We start from the raw sequence: 19,403 nt of genomic DNA, 5'->3' as shown, positions 1-19,403 counted from the left end.
TGATCACCTTACAACCTACTATTTACTCTTTTTTTTTTTTATATTAATTTTTAAAGGTTTCATTACTAAATCAAACACCTCTCGATTTATGTGAGAATGTCATAAATGCTATGAAATAACACTATGAAGCGATTTTACGAAGAAACCCTGGGAATTAAACAGCAAGGATATCCAAAGAGGATATAAACACTATTAGGGTCAAAAGACAATGTAGTCTCTTTAATGGCAGTCTTACGTTTAATAACGGGTTAGGAGGTCGATGATGTAGATCTTCCAATACACGTGACATTGGCGAAATACAAAGTGCTGATTTGGCCTAAGATTCATTGTCTAAAATCCAAAAAGTAAAAAAAGAAAAAGTTTTCTTTTTTTTTATTGATTTAATATAATACTAATTTTTTTTTTAGTAAACTCAGTTTTAAAATTGTAAAAAATATATGCCCAAACCTTTTCCTACTGTCAAAATGCTTATTGTTTGTAAACAATACAAAACTTTTTGAATTTTTACAGAAAAAATATAGTGTAACTGTACAACTTAAAGAACGTTATCAACGTTGATAACCCTAAACCTTAAACCTTAAAAACAATTAGAGACTGTAGGTACAGTCAGACAATGATATACACCAAGCAAGAATGGTTCACACCGGCCGAAGTGGCAATCCACAACACAGCGAGTGACTGCTGGGTCTCTCTCAACGGGAAGGTCCGAAACCTCACGTCCTGGCTTCAAGACCAGTTCAGACTATGTAAGTGCACGAAGGTTTGCTCGTGCGCCGTGAAGAATTGGTACTGCGGGGACGACTGTGTAGAATATTGCAGTTGTTTTAAAAGGGGTTATGCTTATTGTGATGCCAAAAGAGTAAGTTGTTTGATGATAATTTTGCCTCAGTATATTTTTATTTGGGTCGAGTTTATATGGAATTGTTAAGGTGGAAACAAATTACCGGACGCGAATGACGGCCACGGTTCAGGGTACATTTATTATCTGGATAATAAATGTACCCTGAACTATGGCAACTATTGGTCGGCACCTTGAGCGAGAAATCTGGCTCGCTGTATGTTCTGCTGTTGTGCAGACTTATCAGCTTTGGCTTAAAGACACTGTCCTAGTTCTATCTAAGTACTACAACAGATAAAGAAGTGTATATGTGTCTATATATTATACAGAAACAGAAATAACTGAGTCGTGATGAGCTGATTTCTATATCTCTAATATAGTTTTTTAGAAATTTTGTCTGTCCGTTTGTCTGGGCTCGTCTTTGGAGCTGAGTCGATTTTAGAGTTTCATTCTAAAAAATTAAGAGTAGGGAGATAAAACGTTTTTTATTCTTAGTAAGTTGAAAACCCAGGTCGTGCGCATAGGCTTTCTGACAGCTTCATTTAGATATACAGACTTAGTGGACATTATTCTTGCAGCTTGCAATGACTATCCTCGCGTACGCCGGTAAAGACGTCAGCCACTGGTTCAAAGGTGACGAGTGGGTCCACTACACGCACCCTATTGTCGGCTCTAGAACCGAGTACCTTCAACACGGGCACGGCTACAGGCGCCCGGTGGTGCCTTCGACACTTTGGAGGCCGGTTATTAACCCCTGGTGGCTGGATGAGAAAAACGTTGTAGGAAAAATGACTGAAAGGACGAGACCCATTCGGATCACTAATAGTTTGACGGGTTAGAACTATCTTCTCATCACCATCATTATCAAATTATTACTGGCCCACTTTGGGCACGAGTCTCCACGCGGGATAAGAATAAGAAAAAACGGGGAACAAGGCTTCCGAGAGAGGCTACCCGACGCTTTGGAGTGTATATGCTCTTCTCCCTCTGCCTCTTAAGATGGGGCTGGAATTGAGAAATTTCGTGACGGAACATCTAATACCTTAAGTTCAAAGTAAAATGTTTCTTTATTCAAATAGGCACGTAGATCAACTTAAATCTAAAGGTACGAGGGTTCCAAGCGCGCCCTGGTCTAAAAAGAAGCCCACAACAAACAGCCGGTTGTTTTTTTTTGTTATCACCATCACCATCACACATAGCCATTTAAAACTATTAAAGAAGCAACCTGGCAGCAGGCGAACACGATAAGCATATAAAGTTGACCAAACCTATTGCACTTCCAAACTTATTTAGTGCCCACCTATTTTCGTCAGGTAACATAGATACGCATTGCTGAGGCTTGAATTTCTAACTAGGTTCCAGTGTTACCCTGGAAGTGTGCTCCGAAGAGACGATATACCAGATCATGATGCGCTACCTGCCTCACAACTCGCACATGCTCTCCTACACCTGGCGTTACCTTGGCCGCGGGATCAGCTACGACAAGACTCTGGCCGAGAACGGCATACCTGATGAGAGGGATTTGTTCAGCGATTTGGCGTTACCTGAGAACCTGCACATACCTGATCTATTGTTGTATTATAATGATGATTTGACTGAAGGTTTGTCATGAAGCGTTTTGAAGTTGCATTAAAAAATTAAATATATACTACAACAAAACACACATCGCCATATAGCCCCAAAGTAAGCGTAGCTTGTGTTATGGGATCTAAGATAGCTGTTGAATATAATACACAGAAATACTATCATGTTCATCACACAAACATTTTCCAGGTGTGGGAATTAAACCCGTGGCCCGTGGCCTAGGACTAAGAAAGCAGGGTCGCTGCCCACTGCGCCAGCCGGTCGTCAAATACATTGGGGGAATAGGTCTTCACTGTAATGGTTGGAAAGAGTTTAGAACTTTAACAACCACCACAGTGTTCCAATGAAGGTTGCCGGGCTTTTATGATCGTTGATCACATGTTTATGATTTGTTAACAGCCTAACGTGCTCTTTCAGGTACGAGGGTAGACAACTCCAATTTGTTTAGTCGGAGTCAGAGTGTCTTGACAGAAAAACGTGTCTCTACTCTACTCAATAGCATTTAATGACCGACACGTGATTCTAGGATTTAGGATACCTACGTAGTCAAATCTAATTATATTCCTTGTTAGGGATATAATCGGGGGATAAAATTTTTATCTCCTGCTCGTGTTTGCCCGGTAGGGAGTTTCAAGGTTTCTACACAGATTTATTTTATGCTTGCTTAATTTGTTTGTTTTCAAATAAAAACGCAACGCGCATTTTGGTGCGCTTTTTTATTGTCTCTTTCACTTTTAATGCAATATGTATGGCAAGTTAACCGTTACTTATATAACGTGTAATGGAATAACGAAATACGGTTGAAGGGTAAATAAGTATATTTCATGAGGAATCACTCTGTAAAAATATTAAATCATAAGAAGGATATTTATTTTGCCATACAAACTAATTCATAACATTCAAGTGTTTGCTTATGACAACCCTTTTAAAGAAAAAAGACCGACACGTGCATATTACATACGCTATGCGATGCGTACCTAATAAATGTGATGTTAGGGCCTATATCTGATATGGCACTGGTTTACTCTAAAAGAGTTTCGGTTTCGCAGATAAGGCTCCGAGGCAGTACCTATAAAGCCTCTAAAGTAATATTTCGGTTTTCGTTTACACGTTGTTTATTTTTATACTTTCAGATCCACCCAAAGACGACTGTTTCTGTCGCGATGTAGATTGCGTCCTGGATCGACCTGAGAAATGCTACAAAGATGTTGGTTGGGTTTTAAAGAATTGATTATGTTTGTCTTTTTTTTTATTGATCTACTCGCCTTTTCTAATATGTCGTTATTTTTTGAACCCTATATTAAATGTTTAGATTTATTTCTTACTGGCATTTATAATCTTCTTCTTTAAGAAAACATGTTTCGTTTGTATATTATCGGTACAGCCTAGTCAATAAAAGATCATGAAGAAAGGAAAATAAATATACATATTTTTTTTTTTAGCTTTTCCTCATAAGTTTGACGTAAGTAATAATAAGTAAATAAGTAGCCTGTAGTTATGATATTGACTTCAGTGCCTTAGGAAGCGTGTCCTAAGGTAACAGTAAAGTTGCATTAGAGCAGCATGAAAGGTCTCGTGGTTAGGATTTCGGCAACAATTTCAGTTCGAATCCCAACACCAGTGGCGTGCACTTACGTGCATAAAAGCCTATCCCGGTTTTTTTTACATGTTTTTTTTTATTTTTTTATTAACGATAGGCCAGCGTTTGACGACAATCATGCCCGTTAGAAAGCAATGATGAGGTCTAGGTTGGAGCACGCTTGCCTAGAAAAAGCCTATTTACTCTAGCCTTGAAGGTACTTAAATTATACGTGGCAGGAAACACAGTTACCGGGAGGGCGTTCCACATCTTAGCGGCACGTATCAGAAACGTGGATAAAAAACGTTTATCCCGTATCTGTCTGTCATACAAAGGCGGATGACAGACAAATACGGAGGGGAACTTTGTTTTATAATATGTAAGGATATAAAGATAAGGATGTAAGGATGCTCAATCGCGTTTGTAATACCAGCCGATACAAAAATACTTGAGACTGGTCTATACCAATCTGACAATCTGAGAAACATTTTTGCATTTGAAAATGTCACCATACATCCACCATATTTTAAATTTATTTGTTTTTCAAAATATCTATGGCCAGTGTCACTCGTGCTGGTGTAAGGATTCTAATGACAACCATGGATCATTAATAGGAGTTATGGTGGTATCGGAGGTATGAATGAATAAATGAACACACTTTTATTGTACACTACATAAACATATAGAAAAATTGAAAATAAAAAATTAACAGAAAGTATACAATTTGGCGGCCTTATCGCTACAAAGGCGTAAAACACAGCTCAAGAAGAGAGGTAGGTGGTGCATATAAATAAACATAATATATATTTGCTTATACACATATATAATATAAACATACAATAAATTTACAATATAATATATAGATGTTGGTAATTAATATATATCTATAGAATGAAAATCAATGTATGTACATATATGCACCCTAAAAACATTAAACTCCTTTTTTGGGCAAGCGTGTAATTAAATAGGTACGAGTATATCCAAGTGCTAGGCCTGGTAAGCGTGTCGTTCCACTCTATGGTTCGGCTAGTTTTTCTTGGCACGTGCAGGGCTGATATTTACACACTTTTTAAATATTAATAAGTATACCATAGAAGTATAATTAACCCCTGACATTTGTCTTCGTAGACTTTATAATGGCAGATCAGATTTAAATTTTTTTCTTTACTAAAAAATTACGCAGTTGTCAAGTTGTTTAGTTTTGATTGATTTGATTTCACTTCTTGCTCGTTTTTAAATGAGGAAGTTTACCAATTATAGATAAGGTCGTAATATAATACACATTCGTTTTTAATTGGACTCTGGCTTGACCGCATGGCAGAGCATTATAAAATAATTGTTAGGTATATGTAATTTATTATACTAAGGTTACTAGGTGATTCCTGTCACTTGACGCTCGTGTTTTACATCACTTCTAAAACATTGGTTTTCCTTACTGGATAGTATCCTGCACTCCATCCCCAGCACGGCTTTCCCCTCCCACAGTTTTATCCACCCTACGAACATGCGCGCACGTGTGGAAATACTATCCAAAAAAATGTAAAACGGAGGTAAATTTCGCCTTCCCCCTGTTACCCTGCTTTCAGCTGCTGCACTCAGGTGTACAAGTACCTACATTTTATCTCTTATATGTTGGGATAATCTTTGGATACGCTTGAAAACGTACCGAGTTAAATTCCATATGGACATATAATTTATTATAGCACGAGTGAGACCGCGTTAAAAGTACCCGCGAAAGTAGAAGATAAAATATAAATAATATAGGATATATTACAAGTTACCTATATCTAAGCCCACTTATCCCCCTTTCCTATAAGATCCAAGGAATAATGAAGATGGTAGTTTAAAGAGAAACATATATTCAATACAAGTCTATGATAAAAAGCCACATGTAATATGGATAACACTTGCAGACGTATTAGGCTAATGTATTCCACATATCTCCATTCCGGCTCAGTTTTTTGTGAGCAAGGAAAACATCGGCGCGCGTCGAGCGATGGCGGCAGGAATCGCGCTCGGTTGAGCGTGGCGCGGTGCCTCCAGGCCGGTGCGGTGGCCGTTTGATACGTACCTCATTGCATAAGTATACGAGGGGTTGCCTTTTAAGTTAAATATGAGAAGAATAGTTTGCTTTATGTTCGCGAATCAAGAAAGATATGGCAATAGCGCTAAAGGCTTAGGAAAAGGTCATCGATGTGACAACAACGAACGTAATTGTATATAAGTAATTTTAAAAAACATGACTGCTGAAAATTTCGTGAATTTTAACATATGACGGCCGATTGGCGCAGTGGGCAGCGACCCTGTTTTCTGAGTCAAGGCTGTGGGTTCGATTCTCTCACCTGTAAAACGTTTGCGTATTATCTTGATATAATTGAAAATTATCTTTCGCCTTATTCTACGTTTGCAATAAAAATTCCACTAACAATAGAAAAAAGGTATTGTTTGAATTATTGAAAGTCAACTGAACCTTTTATAGAAAAACTAAAATGTTGAGTATAGCTAACTTCATCGTGTCGGTTTTTTGTGACGGTGTGCGCGCGTATCGTAATAATTTTCTCTCACCATTTTTCCCTAACGCGCCATAAGAATTATAACTTCAAAAATTCAAAACAGTTAAATCATAAAGAGTAACCTACGCATATAGTAGGTAGATTAACAATAAATTCGATTACTTATGATTCTTAATCACCTACCCCACGCGAATTTTTATTAATATCCATTCCAAGCAACTTCTTGTTTATTTGCGTACTTTATGTAGCGCGCTCACCACGCATGCGCGGATCGGACAATCCACTTGTTACCCCAAATTATAGCGAGCACCCCATGCAAAGCAACAGTAAAAATAAACGAGCGGCACGGACGGCCCTTTTTGTCCATAGACAAGTGAGTGACGGAACGCGTTTGACGTAGAAAAGCGCGGCAAGGACATTGCTTCTTTTTTTGTTTTTCGTGTGTCAATGACCTCCATTCAAGACTGATAAAGTGATTGTTGTTTTGTGTGATCAATGTAAACAAAGATGAGTTTCGGAAATTGTTACGAAGTGTAATGTGTTTTTTGCTTTGAACTACTGATTTTCTAATTAGTTAGGTAAGCATTGTTTTTCCTTCAATAAAAAAATAACTAAGTTTTGTTAATACGGTGAAACCCACCTTGATAGATAACTTAGTACCTATAAAGTACTTAATCTGAACGTTTGTCAAATGTGGGTACATTGAATAAACTACATGAGAATGAATTTTACCTATAAAGTTGTTCTTCTTCTTCTTCTTCTCTCTGGGCAGTTTCCGCACGTAAGCGCTTCGCTTGTTGTACGTGAAATTTCCCATTGTTGCTCGCCACTCCAGCCATCCAAGCTCGTTCCAGAATCCCAGCATGCCGCCCAGGTTGCTGAGGACTTCTGGGATAGTGGCTGGTGATCCCAGGTAGATCTCGCGTTGCTCTGTCACACCCGTGCACTCCAGCATCACGTGCGTAGGTGTTTCATTCTCCTCCATGCATGTTCTGCAAAGAGGGCTGTCGGTGACACCTATAATGGAAAGATGTCTGTTTAAGGAGCTATGCCTTGTTATGTATGTGTTTATATGTTGAAAGGTAGGTAACAGAATTCATTCAAACTACCATGTAACTAGTAACTACGTATTCTACGTAAGTAAACGCACGCAAAACGATGTTTGTTTTTTTCTGAAAATCTGTTATTTAATTAAGAGTACCAAAGTAATCATCATCGGTTGATCCACAACAAGGTTGGACAAGGTCTCGTGGTATGAAGGGCAAGATTACAGGTTCGGTCTTAGTATAGATATCGCCTGTCCACCGACTCGCGGTCAACCAACGCTGCGATTAGAAGTGCATGGTTGCCAATCCAACACCTACCCTCTGTGCTTTAGACCTTTTAAGCTGTCAACCTAAGAGTTAGTTCATGAACTAAACCCTGAGAGGCCTTTAGCCCAGCAGTGGACAGTTATAAGTAATTGATGATTTGTCATGAAGTCACATGAAAGTCGTTAGTTCCGGTTTCCGAACGTATATTCTGTGCAGAGGCAAAGACCTTACAGCCATACTGCCGGAGTGTAGTAGTCTTACCGGGAGTATTTATTTGTTCTTGCAATCGTCACCACAGACTAATGATTATTATTTATCAACAGAGTAAAAGCGATATGAGTCATAGTGGTAACAAAGGGCGAGTAGAGTAAATAGTTTGCAGATGAAATTGATTCGCACCCTCTATTGATTTTAGCTCCCCTTATAAAGCCTAACGTTTACTTCTAATGGGCCCACCGAACTGCTTTTAGGGTGACTGCCCCTGTTTCTGCTGTTTTTTAGTGAGTCTCGTGCAAAAGACACGATATGCTATGCCTACACTAAATTAGTATGTATCGTAAAACTATGTCAATTTATTTTCTACTAGCTATCTAACTAAATCTATGCCAAGAATATATTTGATTAGTTGCTTAGCTCACAGGAAGGACAAACCGACAAATACACTTTCACATTCATAGTTAATGTATTATCTTACAAGTTAGCCCTTGACTGCAATTTCATCTGGTGGTAAGTGATGATGCAGTCTAAGATGGTACGCTAATTAATGTAAGAGGTTTAGCATTGGTCACAAATTGGACCGATAGATATATGTATTTAGTTAAATAAAGCAGAGCTACTGCTGAGTTCCTTTCTGCTCGGTAGACTCTGCCTTGCGAATCGATAGTAGCGACATCATTTTAAAGTTTAATTAAAATAGTTACAGTGATTTGAAAACAAAAGAATTAAAAAATAAAAGATGACGTTAATGACCCCAATCAAAATTTAAAAAAAAAAGTGAAGCCAGAACCCATTGTGTTATCGAACCTGAAACAATAGATAAAGCTTATCGAATGTCTCTATTGTCTATGAGGGGCTTCCGGTCAAAGCTGATTTTTAAATAAGGAACCTAAAATACCGTTCTACGATAAGGAGCAAAATACTTATATCCCGTTTTTTTCCGATTGTAGGGAGGTTTACGTTTTTGATCATATTAAGAATATTTGATGTTATTATTTTCAGATAAAAACAAAAAAAACATGGCGACTTTACCAATCTACGTATCTTTAAGCAGGTAAGTTTAGTTTTTAATATTTTTATTAATTCACGTTTCATTAACCCATTACCGGCCCACTACAGGACACGGTTCTCCTCACACAATGAGAGGAGACCCGAGAGGGTTTAGGCCGTAGTCCAACAGTGCGGATTGACCCCTTTGAGAACATTATGCAGAACTCTCAGGCATGCAGGCATTTTCCTTCCCAAATGAAGCAAGTGATATTTTAATTTCTTATGACGCACTAAACTCTATAACTATAACTCAGAAAACTTAGAGGTCCGTGTTGGAAATCGAACTCAGCACCCTGAAAGTGAAACCGACGCCCTTACCGCTTCGTAATTCACATTTAATCACGAACAATTATCCGAAGATCAAAAAAGGAATCCATATTTGCCACAGATCAATTGAAAAGCCTTCAACTAACTGGGCTGTATCTATGGTCTATGGTCATTGATTTGTGCCTGTCCTAGCATCAATACAGAAAGTAGATGATCTTGAACGCTTATGAAACCCTGGTAGATACCTATGTTGATAAGTAAATAGTACCTATAGATAGATACCTTCACGACGAGAGAAACGCATCCTTGAGCTAAACATTGGCTACTTTTCATCCCAGGAAAGCACCAGGGTAAATTCCCGTAGGTTTTAAAAATACCCTTCGTTAGCAATGCACGACTTAACATCAACCCTTTGCAAAATTTTGCATAGAGATAGTTTGCGTTACCTACGTTCCTTATCCCGGGCAAACGAGTGGTTCCTACAGGATTAAAAAAATCCGAAACAAACAAGGACTAAGTCGCAGGCATAAGCTAGTTGTCTTATAAAGACAGAGATTAGTTAAATACTTTATCTCTTCCATAAGATTTGCCGTAAAAATAGTTTTTTTATCTACCTACTCGTACCTTTACTAAAACCGTCTGTATGCGCTACTGATTCCCATTTAGCTCCGCTGCTAGCGCATAATTTTATGGCGTTTTAACGAGCTCTTTCTTTACGCCGGGATAGATATAAGAACAACGGTCCCACAGGGCCCAGGAAGCGATTCGTAAATATACGAAACACGTGTCCCTTGTTGATAATAATTAGTCAACTTAGCTGATAGTTATATGCGTGTAAAAGTGTACGTTAGTGTAAAAGACGCGTTAAGATGTCGGAACTTATCTTCGTTCGGTACATATTTTTTGTTTAGAAAACGTTTCATTATTTTGACGGCCGACTGGCGCAATGGGCAGCGACTTTCTGAGTCCAAGGCCGTGGGTTCGATTCCCACAACTGGAAAATGTTTGTGTGATGAGCATAAGTGTTTTTCAGTGTCTGGGTGTTTATATGTATTTTCTAAGTATTTATTTATATATAATTCCTAAAAATATTCATCAGTCATCTTAGTACCCATAACACATGCTACGCTTACTTTGGTGCTAGGTGGCGATTTGGGTATTGTCGTAGTATATTTATTTATTTATTTATTATATCTCCATACGGGCTCAAATAGCAACAAGCAAATGGACATCGTTGGAGGAGGCCACCCAATCTGGGGTTCTTGTAACAAGCTCACATTTGTAACGATAAATTTAAATAAACGAAAACTAAAATACTAACAATAAACTAGTTAGTAACTACTAGGTATGTAAATGTAAGTTACAAGAAATAAAAGGCTTTTTATTTTTATTTTATTTTATATCTCCATACATAAGTTATCAGGTAACTAAAGCCCGCATTCTTCGTCCGCGTTTTATGTTTTTTACAAATTCTGTGGGAAATTTTGTGTTCCTGGGATAAAAAGTAGCCTGTTACTTTCCGTTCTTTTAATTAACTATGCCAAATCTCCAAATTTAATTATCTATGCCACGCAATTTCGAATTTATAACATTACTAAGGATAAAACTTTATCTTAGAATAATCAATCATCATCTACAACTCATTACCGGTCCACTATAGGACACGGGTCTCTTCTCAGAATGAGAAGGATTTAGGATGTAGTGTACCAGTCTGGTAGTGTGTATTTAAAGACTTCACAAACCGTTAAACATTATGGAGAACTCTCCGGCATGGCAGGTTTCCTCACGATGTTTTCCTTCACCGTTTAAAGCAAGTGAAATTTGAATTTCCTCGATTAAAAACGCACTTAACTCCGAAAAGTCAGTGATGCGTGCCGGGGCTCAAACTTTGTCTCTACGACAGGAAAGCTGAAGATTTACCCACTAAGCTGTCACCGCTTCCATACTTATATTAAAAAAAAAAATAATGACCTACTTCGTAAGCTAGAACAGAGGAGCTTATGCATTATTATTAATCATAATTTTTTTTATTGATTTTAATGTTTATAGGTAAAGCCTGAATTATTATTATACGCTTTTTTTTATTCCCTATTGGTGACCACTTTTGTCCACGTTTAAAGGCTCTGTAATGAAGTACACGCAACTCCGGTATAACTTCCGGTAGTCGGTCGCATACCAACTCGTACTTTGAAGTATAGTAGCTAATAATAACAGTATACAAGTGCAATAAAACATTGATAGTCATACGCGATGAGGCTGAGCTTTCGTCGCTTCCTGTCCGAGTAAGGAAGTGGAGTCAAGACGTGCTTTGAGTTAGGGTTGCCGCTAAGAAGCTTATTCGGTGAGTGCTTTGGTCTTATAAGATACCCAGCAGGTTATATGGGAATTTGTAATTTCTTATACTGATAAATATAGCCAAGCGTTTTAGCGTTCCAATACGATACCGCATAGAACCCGATTAGGAGTTTTGTTTTAATGCAGCTACCATATTCCTAACAGTTTAGCCAGCTACAATAACTCTAAGACTGCTTTATTGACGACCAGTTAAGATTCTTCAGGTATTTACTTATAAATTATATGTGTTTGGAGATACAGGACAGAACTCCTCAGCGGACAGCAGCAAACCCCTCATTTAAGGCTTACCGATACTAAATACTTTAATTTTTTTTAGATCTGAAACTAAATTTAATGCCACATCAAAAAACAAAATCAAACTCAGGCGAAGTCGCGGGCATCAGCTAGTACAATATATATGCGCAAAGGCGGAGTCATCGCTTGAAGCGATCTCCTCCAGAAAACCTTTGGTTGAACTTGAAGAAACATATAACTTAAAACGGGATAGTGCAATACCCAAATTTGATAATTATATACTTTGCATCCCTATCCCTATCCCTACTAATATTATAAATTTGAATGTAAGTTTGTTAGTTACGCTTTCACGCAAAAAGTAAACTAAACCGATCATCATGAAACTTTGTACACATATTCCTGAAGGTATTAGAAGTAATACAGGATGCTTTTTATCCCGAAATTAAGCTCAGTTCTTTTGGGAGAGGGGACGAAAGTGTTTGACGATTTTAAACCATAACGCCGTCCAATGGTAACCGATTAAAATAATTACTTACTTACTTTTTTTATATAAGAATACACAACTTAAAAAATTCAGTAGAATTACACCTAAATTGAATGCCACATGTCTTTCGAAAAACAAAAACAGACGAAGTCGCGGGCAATAACTAGTATACTATACATACGAATACAACATATATATAGTAGAGTTAATCCCTAACCGCAAGAACTGCACAGTAGCTTTCTTTTGACGTTTCGGTTAATTATACCAAAAGGAATGTCGTGGCAGCCCTATAAACTGAACTTGACACTATCTTAATATCATATTCCTTTCACAGAACACATATTGGCATTGCCTTTTTCGACTTCTGTCGAAATACTTCTCACATACTAATTGAAGTACAAAGAGCATTCTAGTTTTTACTGTGAGACCTAATATGGTCCAAGAGCACTCAGCAAACAATAAATAACGAAATAGAAATAGAAAATCTTGTTTTAGTAAAACTCAGTACAATAATTCTTTGGAATCCTAACCCCTAAAGCCGGAAAGCCCCGTTTTTTAAAGGCATTTTTAAACATTGATAAATAAATAAACTACAACAATACACACATCGCCATCTGAACCCTGCGACAATAATTCGCGTGTTAATATTGTATTCATCATACAATATGAACGGTTACAAATGTATCGTAAACGATAAGTGATTTAGAAAGATGTATGTCTAGGAAAGCCGATAAGACGACGCGGTGGTCGGTATCTGCACCAGTTGCCTAGCAACCATGACAATGATGCACGAGTTGATTTATCATGAGAATATGACGATTGCAAATTTTCAATAAATTAAGTGCCCACCTATTCAATGTACTTGCCATTTAAGACTGCCGATTGGCGCAGTGGGCAGCGACTGCTTTCTGAGTCCAAGGCCGTGGGTTCGATTCCCACAACTGGACAATATTTGTGTGTTGAACATGAATGTTCTTCGGTGTCTGGGTGTTTATCTATGTATTATGAGTATTTATGTACCTATATTATTCATAAAAAATATTCATCAGTTATCTAAGTACCCGTAACACAAGCTACGCTTACTTTGGGACTAGATGGCGATGTGTGTATTTTCGTAGTATATTTATTTATTTATTTATTATGATTTATTAAGGGTTTCGTAGTCAAAGAGTACATACCTATTCGTCTGCGGTTAATCTCAGGTAGTATTCTAAGTGAAATATAAAGGGTCAAACTGTTTCTTATTTCTACGCACTGACGGGGCCACATGACTACGTTAAGGGATGGATGCAAGTAAAATAAAATAAATAAGTAAGTATGGATTTAATCTAAAAATCATCATCGTGATCATGATAAAGCGGTGACAGGGGTAGACTTCGACTTCACTTTCGGGGGCACGAGTTCGAATCCCAGCATGCACCTCTAACCTTTGTAAGTTATGTGCGTTTTAAGCGTTAAAAAAATCACTCGCTTCAATGGTGAAGGAAAACATGCATGCCTGAGAGTTCTCCAAAATGTTGTCAAAGGTGTGTGAAGTCCGCCAATCCGCACTGGGCCAGACTGGTGGACTACGGCCTTTATCCCTCCTCAGTGTGGGAGGAGACTCGTGCCCTGTAGTGCGCCGGTAACGGGTTGATATGATGATGATGAAAAGTATCCTCTCCGCCAACTACTAACTCTATGCCAAAAAACATTCGACTGGTTGATTTGTTGACGCACGAACAAAAAAACACACTCTCGCATTTATAATAAATTATAATAAGGTTGATTTTCGTCAAACTAAAAATTATTTCATTCAATGCATTATTCAATAACGTACATTTGTTTTTATTTTAACATGAAAAGCGCTGAAGCATTGTCGGTTGAGATTATCTTTCGAGAAGCAACAAATTAGTGCACACTACACGAGAGAGCGTAAATGAAACGTGAAATTAACGTCTAATGCGAGAGCCGCTAATTTTAACTTCATTATAAAGCCATTATAACGCCTTCAGCTTTATTTTACGCCGCAATATGCTAAGTTAAAGGAAGCGGCAAACTTGCGGTTGATTGGGATGGAATTGCTTTTACAGCTAGCTAGCTTAAACCAGCGACATTGTTTCAAGATACCGGGTTCATCTTTATCACTATGAAACCATTACGGTATCCTCTAAGAATTAGGAAGATTTAGACCGCAGTTAAGTGCGGATTCGCAGACTCCACACACCCTTGAGAACGAAATGGAGAACTCTCAGGCATGCAGGTTTCCTCACGATATTTTCCTTCACCGTTAAAGCAATTGCTATTTTGATTGTCTTAAAGCGCACTTAGAAAAGTAAGAGTTGCGTGCCTTGGAATAGAACTCGGCCCCCGAAAATGTAGACCAAGCCCTAACCATCACCGTATCCTAAGGTACTAAAATAACCGATGAACGATTTTATGAATAATATGCATACATAAATACTTATAACATATAGATAAACACCCAGGCACTGAAAAACATTCATGTTCATCACACAAACATTGCCCAGTTGTGGGAATCGAACCCACGGCATGAGACTCAGAAAGCAGGGTTGCTGCCCACTGCGCAAGTCGGCCGTCAATTGTATCACTTACGCGACTTATTGTATTCTTAGCTAAGCGATTTATTTAGTAGGGAAGTAGAAATACAGTAAAAATGTGCATTGCAAGTATGTTTATATTATGCACTACTTTTGGATAGGCACAATTCATTGGCTAAAAGATATGCACTAAAATACACGTGCGGAATTTGTAGCTGTGATATGTAAGGCGCAACATGTTTCGTGTCGCACGTGATAACCTCCGACAGTGACGGACGGACGGACGGTGCCACGTGGCATCTCGACACTGCACATGCGCCCTCCCAGCTACGATTCTGTTTTGTTTTTAACTTATATACTCATATTTCGTTTAGTGAATTGAATAACCATTGCGGTTTCGATAAATAAAGTACACGGTTAATAACTTCCAAAAGAAAAGCTTTTAGATTCGACCGATGAGTTTTTTATAATATCCATAATTTTTCTATTTAAAATTTCAGAGCGTTGCAAGCTAAAACGAGACCATAAATGCTACGTAGTCGCTCCATGCACTATTTTATTTGCATTAATATAAAAAAATAACAAATAAACAACTCCTACATAGATAGTTTTTTTAAACAACTGATAGAAGATATAGAAGTAACGTTTTATTTTTTTTCGGTCAAGAAAATTTTATTATGGATAATTTAGTCCAAAATTATGGTATTTTGTCGATGGGAAGAATTTCATAGATTAATAATATAGTATAGCGCAGTATATTTTATTGATTGAATCTCTTCTTTTGATTTATGGTGTTGAAACCTCATTGTCAGTCAAAGGCAGTGACAGATATTTTTTATTTTTAAAAGCAAGCGACTCACATGATTGTAAATTAAAGATACATTTCTTTATTCAAATAGGCACAAATATGGCACTTTTGATGCGTATTTCATGTAGGTACGTAGTGAAGACATCATGGCGCTTCTATATTACTTTAGCAAAACCATCAAATTTTTTTTTTGCGTGTTTTTTCGACTAGAACCCAGCAGTCTAAAACGCATAATATATTATTTGGATATTATTTCCACTTGTGCGCCAATGCCCTGAGAGTTGGTAAAGCTGTGGGAGAGGATTAATTTTTATCCTTTCCCCGGGGAGATAATTGTCTCCTGCCCATGCTAGCCGTGCAGTTCCTGAGATCATCGCGTTTAAGTAAACAAACTCTTCAGCTTTATGTATTTAGTATAAGATACGAGTAGGTGTGGGAATTTCATACTCTTAAAATCCGCGCAATTTTCGTAAAAAGCGGTACAAAGTTTTTGCTTCACGTATTAATATATACATACACTAGCTGTTGCCCGCGACTTCGTCTGCTTATGATTTTGTTTTTTGATGTGGCATTCAATTTAGTTGTAGTTCTAAGAAAAATTTAAGTATTCAGTATCGCTAAGCCTTAAATGAGGGGTTTGCTGCTGTCCGCTGATGAGTTCTGTCCTCTGTCTCCAACCACATTAATCAGATCTACACAAAGTTTGGGCGAAATTAAACACATCTCTATAGTACAAAAATAATTATTTAAATCGGTTATAATTTGTCGGATTGGTAAAATCGTCTAACACTTTTATCCCCTCCCCCAAAGGAAACGGGCTTAATGTCGGGATAAAAAGTATTCTATATAACTTCTAACACTTCCAAGTGTCAGTTAAGAAGTTTTTGGTTGAAAGCGTAACAAACAAACATAACCCCTTCCCCCAAAGGAAACGAGCTTAATGTCGGGATAAAAGTATTCTATATAACTTCTAACACTTCCAAGTGTCAGTTAAGAAGTTTTTGGTTGAAAGCGTAACAAACAAACTTACATTGACATTTATAATATTAGTAGGGAGTGATGAAGGCACCTTTTTGTAGATATACCTTATCTAAGTGCAAATTCGATATGCGGGCGTGAGAAAGACGTAATATGTATCCCATTGGTGGGCGTGCGTGGGCAGATATTAATTAAGATGAATAACTGTTGATTATTAAATCAAACAAGAAATTATATATTGAACAACAAATACACAAATATTTAACCAAAGTAATTTATGATGATATAATTTTAGCGCAGATTTGATTACAATTTCTTCATTTGCAGATGGAGTTACATAGTTGGTGGGTACAACATTATAATCGTGCTACAATCGCCATCGATTGGCATGCAAATTTGATTTTTTGAAAACTATTGTTAAACGACTAAGACACCGGGAGGTATCTTTGCATCGTTCGAGTCCATGTAGGACTGCGGTGCATCTTTTTTTGCTTTTTCGGAAGGACACTTGCCGATAACCACCTAAGGGGTTGCTACGGCGTCACCGGGGGAGTGGGGCGAGCGCGAAAGCTCGCCATGAGAAGAGCCCCAGGGCTCGACGACATCGGGGGTGCGGTGCATCGATAATGTACTCGTATTTATATCAAAATACCCACCAAGTCAATGTCATGAACATTGGTTGTTAATTAAAGTTTAATTGTTTACACACTTTATAAATTTACTGTAACACTATATCTTTACAATGCTCATTCAATTAAATTCTTATCAAGTATTTAAATCAAATAATTGTAATATACATTAAATTGTAATATCTATTAATTACTTATAAGTCAAAGTTCTATAAAATGTCACATAAATATTCTTTAATACCATAATATCGCTTTTTAAGTAAGAACTCTTTAAATTAACGCTTAAATGATATAACATTCAGGTTTCGCTCCGCCAATGAATTTGAGAGCTAGTGGATCGAATTGTCATCATATACTTAGGTACAATTATAGTTTTGGTGGAAGGCTTCGGCGGTGGCTAGTCACGACTCTACAAACGTGTGCTGCCAAGCGACTTGGCTAGACAATCTAACGATCCTTTTTTTAATGTGAATATTTTCAAGCAACCATGTTTTTCCAGATTTTAACCCGTTCTTCTCATAAATTAAAAGGTTGGCAGGTTGAAAATGCTTAGCGTTAAATCTCCTAAGAGCTGGTTAAACGTTATTTTAAGTATTTAATATTTAATTCCAGTCAATGCATTTACTGCTATGCCAACGCCTACGTCGGTATGAAATTTGTTATGCAGCCAATTAGGCGAGGTGATTAAAACCCTCGATGGATCCCTGAACCTTGCCTTCTTTGGTGCGATCAGCGAGTGACGCACAAAGACCTGAGATTAGGACGTCAGGTCATAATAAAAAGGTTCATACTTCCGCTATAAAAGGCAGTTAGTATTATAAATACAGATAAGTTGACGACCTCCCTGGCGCAACGGTGAGCGCTATGAATTTAAGTAGGAGGTCCCGGGTTCGTTTCTCTGCAGGGGCAATTTTGGAATTTATAATTTCTGAATTTCCTCTAGTCTGGTCTGGTGGGAGGCTTCGGCCGTGGCTAGTTACCACCCTACCGACAAAGACGTGCCGCTAAGCGATTTAGCGTTCCGGTGCGATGTCGCGTAAAAACCGATTAGATTACCTTAATATAACTGCCATATTCCTAACAGGTTAGCCCGTTACCATCATTAGCTATGCAGGAGAGGTTGCATTAAAGGGCTAACATAAAGCGGAATAATTAAAAACAAAACTTGAACATAAGTCTAGCAAACTACCTACCTACCAATCACGTCCACAGGAATTTGGATAACAGTACGCATAAAGAAGTAAAATAGCATAAAATGACAAAATCCTCCTCTGTTGCCAGTTCTGTGATGTTTGAGTAGGCAGCGCTTTTGTGCATATATAAATGGGGGTCGCAACCCCCCCTGAGCTTGTTGAACCCTTCACTCTTGCGGAGTTTTGCGTCATACCCCTCGACATACCACTAGCTGTTATGGCAAATCATTCACCACGGTTGTGGAATATAAATAGGCTGCCTCATTTCGTGAGTGATAATTCTTCTCTGGATGTCTTCAAGAGAATATGGCATTATGTACGTGTATATTATGTACAAGTTATTTAGGTTAAGTTTTGCAAGTGTAAAATAAAGAATAAAAAATTTTAAGTACAGTACTTAGGTACATTAATAAAATACCTACCTTTTACTTTTTACTATTGGAATCAAAATTAAATTATAAGTTCTCGACTTGACCGCGACTATGTGACCCCCTCCTGGCGCCAAAGCTGGATCCTCCCTTGGCTCAGGTATCGTTTACAATGTTGACAATAAAACGAACCATTGCTAATATTTTACGATATTAATTACCGGTAAGTTATTTCACAAAATATATTGTTATTTTTCTATTTGAAAAACTTTAAATATTTAGATAAGTATTATTACGAATTAAATAAAGCAAAATAGTTCTATAAAAGCAATTCTATATTAATGAATTTTGTAGTGACGTCACAACATGTTTATGGCGTAGCGTAGGTAGGTATCAGCCAGGTGATCAACCGCTAACAGTCATTTAGATTACATTCAATAAAGAATGTCAATCT

At 37.6% G+C, this 19,403-nt stretch overlaps 2 protein-coding genes across 3 annotated transcripts in view; both read left to right on the top strand.

Moving 5' to 3' along the window:
- The first annotated feature begins 244 nt into the window (after positions 1 to 244).
- On the top strand, positions 245 to 3,742 carry LOC120624581 (cytochrome b5 domain-containing protein 1). 2 transcript variants are annotated; one of them, XM_039891218.1, is made up of 5 exons: positions 245 to 344; positions 511 to 859; positions 1,417 to 1,672; positions 2,194 to 2,439; positions 3,556 to 3,742. In XM_039891218.1, the coding sequence occupies exons 2-5, from the start codon at positions 614 to 616 to the stop codon at positions 3,651 to 3,653; spliced, it is 846 nt and encodes a 281-aa protein (XP_039747152.1). In that variant the 5' UTR covers positions 245 to 344; positions 511 to 613; the 3' UTR covers positions 3,654 to 3,742. The 2 variants fall into 2 exon arrangements, with proteins under 2 accessions (XP_039747152.1, XP_039747151.1); XM_039891217.1 differs by lacking the exon at positions 245 to 344 and having other exon boundaries at positions 473 to 859.
- A 3,035-nt stretch (positions 3,743 to 6,777) lies between these two features.
- The window catches only part of LOC120624794 (TNF receptor-associated factor 4), a 155,895-nt gene continuing 143,269 nt past the window's right edge, over positions 6,778 to 19,403 (top strand). The window contains exons 1-2 of the mRNA XM_039891534.1: positions 6,778 to 7,092; positions 9,046 to 9,097. Coding sequence (XP_039747468.1) covers positions 9,063 to 9,097 — 35 coding nt within the window. The 5' untranslated portion in view covers positions 6,778 to 7,092; positions 9,046 to 9,062. The remainder of the gene's footprint in view (positions 7,093 to 9,045; positions 9,098 to 19,403) is intronic.

Source organism: Pararge aegeria, chromosome 6, assembly GCF_905163445.1.
Source record: "Pararge aegeria chromosome 6, ilParAegt1.1, whole genome shotgun sequence".
Taxonomy (NCBI): Eukaryota; Metazoa; Arthropoda; class Insecta; order Lepidoptera; family Nymphalidae; genus Pararge; species Pararge aegeria.
This window is presented reverse-complemented; position numbering and strand designations above follow the sequence as displayed.